Source organism: Oreochromis niloticus, linkage group LG11 (assembly GCF_001858045.2).
Source record: "Oreochromis niloticus isolate F11D_XX linkage group LG11, O_niloticus_UMD_NMBU, whole genome shotgun sequence".
NCBI classification, from domain to species: Eukaryota; Metazoa; Chordata; class Actinopteri; order Cichliformes; family Cichlidae; genus Oreochromis; species Oreochromis niloticus.
The window spans coordinates 28,322,658-28,332,945 of NC_031976.2; the positions used below are offsets into that span (position 1 = coordinate 28,322,658).

Consider the following 10,288-nt stretch of genomic DNA (forward strand, 5'->3'; position numbering starts at 1 on the left):
TCTAACTTTGTTTCCAAAACTGCTCAACCTGAGCTGTCCCTCTGATGTACACATTTCTAATCCTGTTCATTCTGCTCACTCCCAATGTAAATATTTGCATCTTCAGCTTTGCCTCCTGTCCTTTTGCCAGTGCTACCATCTCCAAACTATACATCACAGCAGGTTTTACTACTATCTTGTAAATTTTCACTCTTGCTGCTATCCTTCTGTCACTAATCACCCCTGACGCTCATCATGTTATGCATACTTACAGCTGTACACACAAAATACACATACAAAGAAATGTAGCCATTTAAGCAGGAGATAGATTTTCTCTAAATGCAAAGGGGATGCACTACGACAGATGACCATGAGCACATATTATCCTCAACACATTTCCATTTGTTTCGCAACTTTCTTGTAGGGTCATGCTTTAAAACCAATTGCACAAGCTGATGAATGATCTTTTTTGGTGTCAGACAGACATGTGGAGTACCTCCCAAAGTCTGACCTGCATAGGCCCATCGACTCAGTGTCCTCCTGGTTAACATGATTGCCGTAGAAGTACTAAACTGCCATGAACTGAATAATTAAATTGAGTTTGCATTGCAATAATTTATTGATGGTACTGGTCTTTATGTTTTTCATTACCAAATTGTATAAATTCTTAAAGTTTATTAGTAGAATTCAACTGAGGTGGCATAGTGGCTTTAGTGGGCAGACCTGGACCCCTGAGGCTTATCCATATTGCCAATGCTGGGTTTACCCTAGGTATTTAAAGTCAACCAACTTCACTGTTATGCCTGTTTTCCTCCTATTCACACACATATTATATCTCAGTTCTATAAACTTTCGTTCCTCTTCTCTCCAGAACAGATCTTCACCTCTCCAGGCTCTCTTCCACCTGCTCCTTACTCTCTCATAACTTTATCATTAAGACTATAATGTTATAGTCCACTGAGACTCTTGCCTGACCTCATCTGTCATCTGTCTGGCCATCGTTCCCTTCCACCTGGTCTCCTGTAAACGCAATATATCTACCTTCCTTCTCTTCATTATATCGGCCAGCTCTTTCGCTTTCACAATCACACACTCACCTCATTCCCCCTATCTTTCTCTCTTGTTGGCTCTGAACATGCCTTCCCCTCTCCTGTTTCTTTGTCTCCGGCCACTAGTAGCACAGTTTCTATTGGCACCTTGATGGCAACAGCACCAGAGGATCTTGTTTTAAACCTGCATGTAAATAGCATTGTTAATGGTCCGCATGCTTGATTTGGTAAAAATTTTATGTTGGATGGCCTTCTTGATCTAACCCGACCCATTTAGCCAGGGACTGGCACTAGGAGTACACTGACTTGTGGTCCCCAGTGCCCCCCCCCCAAGCCCACGGCTGGTTTAACAGAATATACAGTACATGTAATATAAAAATACAGTAAATAACATGACCTGTCAACACATTTCACACTTAGCTTGAACATTAAAAGAAATGTGATTGCATGATTAAAACACTAATCTAAAAATAAAAAATAAAGTCATCATAAATCTCTTAAGTAATCGTTTGACACTCAATATGATCCTCATCATGTCACTCTGTTATTCATGACCTTTGCCCCATATAAGCGGAACTTTTCTTCTCTGGGTTTTGTTTATGACATAGATATGAGGAGCACCGTATGATTCGTATGTGGTTTACGGTAATTTACCTATTTTAAGCAAGTTGATCAATAAGACAATCATTACGATAGTATTGGAAGTGATATAAGACTCATTCACCAACAATCGCAGTAAGCTCGAACTGTTATTCAGTCAACGAAATTGCGGCGACCGGCGACTTTTTGTTGAGTTTAGCAACCAACTTACACACACTACAGCCAATCGTAACCTACAACGCTGGATAATGCCAGCATTTCATTGGCTAGAGTGGGGGGCGGTCACTTCAGTCCCTCCTCTGGTTTCACCCTGAAATAATTCCGACTGCTTCTTGAGTGAAGGTTCATTGCGGTGACTGTGTAACGCTAGCTGTCTGTTTTATTTAAACGTTTCAGCTACAATGTCTGGCCGTGTTCTCGTCGGAGTTAAGCGTGTCATTGACTATGCAGTTAAGGTAATATCTGAAGTCAAATTACCTATTTTCTTTCGCGCTTTTAAAGGTATTTTTCTTTGCTCACTTATTTGACATTCTGTGCTCTGCTAGCTAATGTTAGCCTAAAATCGTCGGTTGTGGAAAACCAGAGCAACACCACACCACTGACCGGTCATATTATTTTGACAGATAAGTTGTTTGTCTCTAGCCAAATTAATGTATTCACTTATTTAATGCACAATACTGAGAAGCTGAGTTTGTGTTTAGCAGGGCAGCAAACGACTTCTTGCAAGTTGTATAACATGTCTGTTTGAACCTCTGGAATGACTTCCATGCAAATTGGGCAGTGACTTTCGCAGATTTTAAAGTAGTTTGTAAGACAGGCGTGTATGTTGCAGGAACCGGTATTCAAATGGGAATATTCTTTTACTTTTTAACATTACCCTTCAGTTGAGGGACAGCACCATAATCAATAAGCAATACTAGCTGGTGTATGTTGCAGCAAGAACAGTCCTGCCTCAGCTGCTCTCAGCAGGATCTGCACAGTGCCAAAACGACTGTGATTACAATATCCTCAGCGGTCTGATAGGTAGAGGTGTCAGTACTTAGTCAGAGTATCGGCTTTATTTATTTATTTTTTCCCATTTTAAATTGTGTGCAGTTTGGGGAAATGCCCACGCCTGCTTGTAATTTCAGATTAAGTGTTCTCATGTTATTTTATATTTTATCACTCGTGTTTTATATGACTGACTGATTACTGCAAGAATTGAATTTTTAACTGGCAAGTGTTCTGTATAAGTGAAGTTGCATTATATTGACTTTATAGCAAGGTCCATTCACAGAAACGTTAAAGCCACTAGGTTTTCTTATTTTTTTTCTTAAATTAAAAAAAAAACAAACATTAATTAAATGTTTTTTATTGTCATACAATGACAGTAAAAAACATTAATATACTGCAAGTATCCTAGCCACACTTGAGGAAGACCTTTTCCTCAACACCCTCTCTAGTCCATTGAGATGTATATACTTTTTCAGAATTTGGCATGGAAGTCGCAGCAGCTCCAAAAGTGTGCAATGTGCTGCTGGAAGTCGCAACAGCACATTACACCTTAACCACATTAAAGCAAGGCCTTATTACCCAGTGCCAGCACCAGTGCTACCTTTGTGACTTTCCAAAAGAGTAGAAGTGATTATAGTAGCACATCAATTCCAGTGGTGTTAGAATTGATCATTACAGACCAATTTTTAAAAAAAGATAAGATTAGTTAAAGGTTTTCTGCCAGCTACATTAAATCTGTTTAAATATCCATCACTGGATGTATTTACCCTTTTAACACCTTGTATTGGCTCAGTTCATTTCTAAGTTTCTGTCATTGTGTTTGTTTCTTTAATTTAGCTCCCCTGTAGTGACCCTGTGTTATTGTTTTGTTTCTCCACAGATCCGTGTGAAGCCAGACAACACTGGCGTGGTGACAGATGGCGTTAAGCACTCAATGAACCCCTTCTGTGAGATTGCTGTGGAGGAGGCGGTCAAGCTGAAGGAGAAGAAGCTTATTAAGGAGGTTGTGGCTGTCAGCTGTGGGCCACAGCAGTCGCAGGTGAATGAGCTGGGGCGAGACAGTAATTTAGCAAGTTAACTGATTTTTGGAGTTCTTTGGAGCTGCTGCAAGTTGATACATATATATACCTTTTTTTTCAGGTGTATTATTTTACATGTAAAATAACTTTTGAAATCCCATGCATATAACCTGTCAGACTCACTGTAAGCAGAAAGTGATTATTATGATGTTTACATAAATGTATTTTTAATATGTTTAAGGTTATCAACAATTATAATTTCAGGGTTGTCATCAAACATCAAGCCAAAGAAAAGTTCTCTTACATGTGTTTTTTCTAACTCAGGAGACCATCCGTACTGCCCTTGCCATGGGGGCTGACCGTGGCATTCATGTGGACGTGAGTGGGAAAGACTATGAAAACCTGGGACCCCTTCAGGTCTCTAAGATCCTGGCAGCTCTTGCCAAACAGGAGGATGCTCAGCTTATTCTCCTTGGCAAACAGGTTAAAGATTTCAGATAGTTTATTTTCCTCACACTCTCTCAAATTGCATTCTTAGTTTCCATACTCTAAAGAATACTTGCACTGCTGTTAAGTAATTAAGGACTTGTGTTTATTTCATAGGCCATCGATGATGATTGCAATCAGACTGGCCAGATGACAGCAGCTTTACTGGACTGGCCTCAGGTAAGACTACCTTAAATAGTAGCGCTGAGATATTTGACCCTATAATTATGTAGGTATTAGTTTATTTTCTTTCTTTTGTTCTCTTTTTTTGTAGATTAAGTTTCTATGTTTTCTGTTTCTTCATCTGTGTTGTATAACAGTAATGATAAGAGGATATGTTCCTGTTCCCAATAGCCTTCACTAACCTTATCAAAGTTGGTAAAAGCTAGTTTGAGTCAGTAAGATCTACAGTAATCTTGCACATATCAACAAAGCCAAAGTCAAAGGCTGCCTGGATAGATGGAGTGAAGTTCTTCTTTGGCTGGCCAAAACAGAGCACTTTAATCTTATTTACAGTGTCCAGGTTGGGCACTTGGATAGACAGATATTGTAATGTAAATGGCAAAAATTATTTCTAAATTTGGGTTGCATACATGACTCCTGTAGTCAAGATTATTTGTGGTTGTAGTTACACTAGCAAACCAGCAGATGGCATTAACTGAAAATAGAGGAACGGTTCCCAGGGGAGATCCTACTGTGTATTTTTTTTAAAATTTATTTATTTTATGAAATTATACGGTATCTTCACATTGCAGGGTACCTTTGCATCAGAGGTGTCCTTGGAAGGAGACAAGATTAATCTGGTAAGAGAAATCGATGGTGGCCTGGAACATATTAAGATCAACACACCAGCAGTGATCACTGCAGACCTTCGACTCAACACCCCCAGATATGCCACACTACCCAATATCATGGTAAGCAGCTGGAAATGATGGTCAGAAACGCAAGATGCTAAAAGGTCATTAAGATCATGTTGCTGATTTCTGGGACAAGATTAGAGACAGGTTCTGACTATAATTGCTGGGTTTACGTTTAAGACTTAACCTGCTATGAAGTAGTTAAAAAGAGGAATAATTATTTTATTCACCCTTTGTGCATAACTTATTTTAGAAAGCCAAGAAGAAGAAGATTGCTACTGTGAAGCCTGCAGACTTGGGGGTGGACCTGACTTCACGGCTGGAGGTGTTGAAAGTGGAGGAGCCTCCACAGAGGGAGGCAGGGATGAAGGTGGAGACAGTGGAAGACCTAGTGGTCAAACTGAAAGAGGCAGGGAGGGTATAGAGGCTTAAGCACATAAGCTGGGAGTGCAGAACCTAACAGAGGTGAGTATCAGTGAATTAATAATTTTCATCAGAAAGTTAAGCAAAATTTTAAAGTTACATTTTTAAAGACATCAGGGTCATTTTCTCTGGCATGACTAAGCACCTTCTAGCTCACCTGCTATTTTCATATTCTTTCCCCTTGCCATTGTGGCTCAGCAACGTATGCTAGATCTCCTCAGCTTGTGATCCCATGTATTAGTATCGCTAGGTTTCATGCATTTATGAACTTTACACCTGTATCTATATGTTAAAAATCCCACAGTTATATTTCTGTGCAAACTCTAAACTATATTTGTTTGAAAAAAGGTATGAGTTTTAAATTAGTAATAAGTAATTATAACAGGCCTTTTTAAAAAAAAAAAAAAAAAAAAAAAAAAAAAAGAGAAAGGAAAAAAAGAGATTAATAGAGTCTTTTTAATTTTAAGGTATTCTGGGAAAAGGAACAATGCATCATTAATGAATTAGTAAAAGAAAATTGCATACCACAAATTAATTATCCACAATAGACCTATATCTACCTCTTGATTACAACTTTTTAAGAGTGCAGTAAAATTAACTCTTGTGATGAATGATAGAATTGTTTGTGTAGAGCATTATTATCCTTTTTATAACAATCTCATTTTGAAGGGGGAAAAAAGTCACATTTATTTTGTTATGGCAAATGATATTGTGTGTCTTGTGGCGATTAAAGAAAAAGTAATTAAAGATGTTAATTGCTACTCTTGTCTTGAATTACCTATCTATGTTCTCTTCTCTCCTTGCAGGACTCTCTAATGAATAACGAGACTGAACTACATAAGCCCAACCACAGGACAAGCTTATGTGTTGGTCTAATCCCTCTGTTTGAAACTGTGGCTCCTGAGGATATGCAGGGAGGTACTGATAGGAGTGGAGCAATGTTGAGACACACTGTCCTGCAGTCAGGCAAGCCCAAAAGGATCATCTTGTCTTGTCTATGCATTTAAACTCGCAGAGTAGTTCATTCGTTTCATTATATCGCAATGCTTTAAAAAGCGGTGTTCATGCAGTAATTTAAACCCAGAATCTTCCCATTACTCATGCTGCTGTTTGAACTGTACCCAAACTTCACCAGTTTGATGCATTTCAGCTGCTTCATCCTCATCTGTTAATTCTTGTATATCTGTAGTCACACATGTTAAGAGGTGCAATTTTTGTAAATGATGTATGTAAATACAGAACCACCCAACATGTTGATTTGAAAATGTCTGCTAGCATTAGTATCTTGACTACTGTGACTGAGTTCAAGGATTGACTAGACAGTGTCTCTCAGTATGAGCAGGGGAACGTGATCCTAAATTGGAATTTTACCGTAAGCGCCTAAGTTCTCTTTTGATTGTACAGAACATCACAATAACAATAAAGCAGCCAGTCTTTTTCATATCTACAGCTGTGTCTGGTCTCTTGGCGTTTCCTTTGAGTTTACAGTACCTTACATTTTATCCTTTAAATTTAGTCTGCAAGGCATTTTTTTAAAACCTGTAAAATGGTAGCAGTAATAAGGCGTTTTGTACAGGATATAGTGGTATAGTACCTGTGACAGGTTTTTGACTTAAAGCGAAAGGTTTAATCTCAAAGTAGTATTTTGAGTTTAATCTCAATTGTGGTCTTAATACTTGTTTATTTTAATACTAGTAAAAGCGTGAGTCTTGGGTCATGTGTGTTTCATCTGACATGTATTATTAGAGCACCTGTGAAAAGAAAAATGGAATCCAGTTTTCAGGAGTTTCAGCATTGTTTGTTTTGAATAAAACAGCAAAAAACTGCCCCCTCCTTTACAAAAATAAGAACAGACTGAGAATTATAAAAGAAACCTGTGAATAAACCTTGAAAATGTGGATTCTTTTTTTTTTTTACACTTTACAGCATAATTTCAAGATTATAGCCTAGTTGTTATAGCGCTTTATTACAAATTTATTCATTTGATTTATTTATTCCGAACTACAAATGTCACCTTTTTTTTAGGTCTTGGTCTCCATACAAGAAGCCTGGTGGTTTTTAGCATAGGCATAGGTAAAAACAAAACAAAACTGGGTACTGTATGAACACGTACATGGACAGGCAGGCCTCTTGACTTTCCATTAGCATACATCATTGACTGCGAAGATGAGGGTATCAGCACTATGGTGACGCAGGTAAAGTAGTTACTTCAACGTTCTCTCCACCTCTTCTTTATTTAATACACCTGGTATATTTATACCAGGTGTATTAACGAAAAGTTGATATGTCATGTGTTATTTTATTAGCAAGCAAATACAAATAAAGAGGCTGTTGTGTAAGGGGCGTAAGGGGCGTGGCCTCACATGCACAATCGAGTTAGTACAGGTGGGATACTCACGCGCCTGGCTGACCGCTGGAGCTTCCGCTGATACGGAAGTTACCGCTTTAGGACTTTACCAAGACGGTTTTGTTTTTCGTCTGTGCTTTTGTACTGGAAATACAAACGTCTGCTATTTTTTTTTTTTTTTTAAACAAAAAATGCCTTGTGTAAAGGAATTCAAGAGATTAAGCTCGTTTTTTCTGGCCATTTTATCATTTTTCACTTTCCAAGGTGAGAATAAAGCGTAGTTACGTGTTATGACACTGATTTGTGTGATTTTGTTTGTTAGTACTAGAAATTTTGCGTCATTTTTAGGTTTAGAAAAAGAGGGCTTTGTTGTGCGTTTCTGTAACGAAAGCATTGTTCCCGATTGTAAGATTAAACGACAGTAATTCTGTTTATTTGGCATTATTTTGATGTTAGCGGACTTATTGCGTGACCTTGCAATTTCCTCTCTGACTCAGTTACTTGGCTACATCCTCACAGGTGCCCGCTGTGAACTGCTGGTTTTTCCTGCTGGTCCCAGTCTGGTGAATGCTTTAGCTGGCGAAAACGTGACTCTGGCTGTGTCCTTCAGTGGTGCCTCTGACCCAGTTGTTAGCTGGTTTAAGGGGGTTTTAAGTATTGTTGTATGGACTATAAACTCCAGTGCTGATCCATCTGTAGCTGCAATTTTCAGTAGTGTAATCAAGTTAGAGAAACAAAGTGCATCCCTCACCTTTTTTAATGTTCCACTTAACTACACCGGTGACTACACCATCGAAATGGTTAAACCTGGAATGAGAAAAGCCTCAACTACTTTCACTCTGAAAATATTTGGTGAGTGGGCATATCTGGCTGGAAGACTTGCTGTTGTTGATGGCTTAGATAAAATGTTAAATATAATTCTTTAAATATTAAACAACTGTTTGAATATTTGAGACAAACCATAAATAAAAAAAAAAAAAAAAAAAAAATGAAATCTGACATTTGAGAAGTTATGCAGTTTATCTTTTATATGTACCTGCCATCTTAATAAGACTGATGCATTAGAAAGGAAAGGCAGTATACTAGAGTAGATATAATCATCTAGTGGTTCTTCTTTCCTTTCATGTTTTTATTTACAGAATACATCCAGAGCTTGACTCTGAGCTCACAGCCGGGTCTTATCAAAGAGGGAACTGAGAACTTCACCCTGCAGCATAGCATGCTCCAAGGAGTGTTTGAGCAACAAATCTGGTTCTTCAATGGTATTGAAATAAAAAACAGCTCACACTATTTAGTGAAGACACAAGCAAATAGTCTTGTGATCCTCAGGCCAAACCAAAATGACACAGGAGAGTACGCTGTGTTACTGACAAACCCCTTCAGAAATGCGACGGCATCTCAAAACGTCTCTGTGCGGTGTAAGTTTAACAATTTAAAAACTACAGCTTAAAGTCTTCTTTATTTATATACTTATAAGTCTCTTTATTTATGTCACTGTTTTCTTATACCTTTCCATGGTATGTTATAGATGGACCCGATGAGCCTACACTTGAGGTCCATCCAATTCAGTCTTTTTATTTAGCAGGAGACTCTCTGAACCTCTCCTGTCAGGCTAATGGATTCCCACAGCCAGTCGCTGAGTGGGTCTTTGGTGGGAAGATCATTTCCCAAAAAGGAGTCCTGAATCTAGCAAATGTACAAACCAGTCAAGGAGGTGTTTACACATGCAGGCTGGTCAATGAAGATACAAAAGAAAGCCGGCAAAAGAACATGAACTTAACTGTTTATGGTATGTGGAAAAGTAGACATTATATCTTTTAGATCATGTTTTATGTGAAATTGTTCTCAATCTGGATTGAGAATTATAGTTTATTTTGTCATGGTTTGCTGTATATAGTACATAGTACTCATCTAATGCTGTTTACATTTATAAAATATTTAAATGTGCACCCAGACATTAATAACAGATTCATTTTATCTTGGGACAGAGCGGCCGGTGGGCAACCCTGAGTGCTTGGTGCAGTCAGTGAATGCCATCAACCTGCAGTATCACTGTGGATGGGTAGGGGGAACCCCACAGGCCCAGCTGTCTTTTCCAGAGCTAAGCAACTCCAGTAGTGGAGCAGGGAACTTCAGCTTAACCGTCAACGCATCAGATAGTCTAAATGGGAAAACAATCCAGTGCATGGCAGAACACCCTGTTGAACAGAATAAGTGCAATATCACTGCAAGCAAGTTTTCAATTTTTAACTCATAACAAATCCACATAATGTATGGATAATGTGCTTTATTGACTTTGGCAGTTGAGTCTAAACAAGCACCTTGTGTTCTCCAGGTAGTCCCGTAGCATTCCTTCCAATTATGAGAACCACAGTTGACTCTGGGGGCAAAATAGTGGTGACAATCTGCTGTTTCAGTAAGGCCTCGCCTAAAGCTGTCGTGTCATGGTTCAGTGGCAATGAGACTGTCATCAACGGGTCCATATACCAGATCAGCAGCAACACCTCACAGCTTATGATTCGTCATTACAACGTC

The 10,288-nt window shown here is 38.6% G+C and overlaps 2 protein-coding genes across 8 annotated transcripts in view; both read left to right on the forward strand.

Annotated features, from left to right (window-relative positions):
- Positions 1–1,926: 1,926 nt before the first annotated feature.
- etfb (electron transfer flavoprotein subunit beta) lies at positions 1,927–6,853 on the forward strand. The gene is made up of 7 exons (XM_003450531.5): positions 1,927–2,083; positions 3,502–3,660; positions 3,965–4,123; positions 4,244–4,306; positions 4,882–5,040; positions 5,237–5,448; positions 6,213–6,853. Exons 1-6 carry the CDS (start codon positions 2,030–2,032, stop codon positions 5,405–5,407), a joined length of 765 nt encoding a protein of 254 aa, XP_003450579.1. The 5' UTR covers positions 1,927–2,029; the 3' UTR covers positions 5,408–5,448; positions 6,213–6,853.
- A 781-nt stretch (positions 6,854–7,634) lies between these two features.
- Positions 7,635–10,288, forward strand: part of vsig10l (V-set and immunoglobulin domain containing 10 like) — a 5,040-nt gene continuing 2,386 nt past the window's right edge. For 2 of the 7 annotated variants that reach the window (XR_003222165.1, XM_005455343.4), the window contains exons 1-6: positions 7,636–8,017; positions 8,273–8,605; positions 8,893–9,171; positions 9,282–9,542; positions 9,742–9,984; positions 10,089–10,288. The exon at positions 10,089–10,288 is cut by the window's right edge and continues 79 nt beyond it. Coding sequence is in view for 6 of the 7 variants with exons in the window: in XM_005455343.4 (XP_005455400.2) it covers positions 7,696–8,017; positions 8,273–8,605; positions 8,893–9,171; positions 9,282–9,542; positions 9,742–9,984; positions 10,089–10,288 (1,638 nt within the window). In the remaining variant the exon portion in view is untranslated. Of the gene's footprint in view, positions 8,018–8,040; positions 8,606–8,892; positions 9,172–9,281; positions 9,543–9,741; positions 9,985–10,088 lie in introns of those variants that run through there. The other 5 variants (XM_005455342.4, XM_005455344.4, XM_025911436.1 and 2 more) reach the window with 4 other exon arrangements.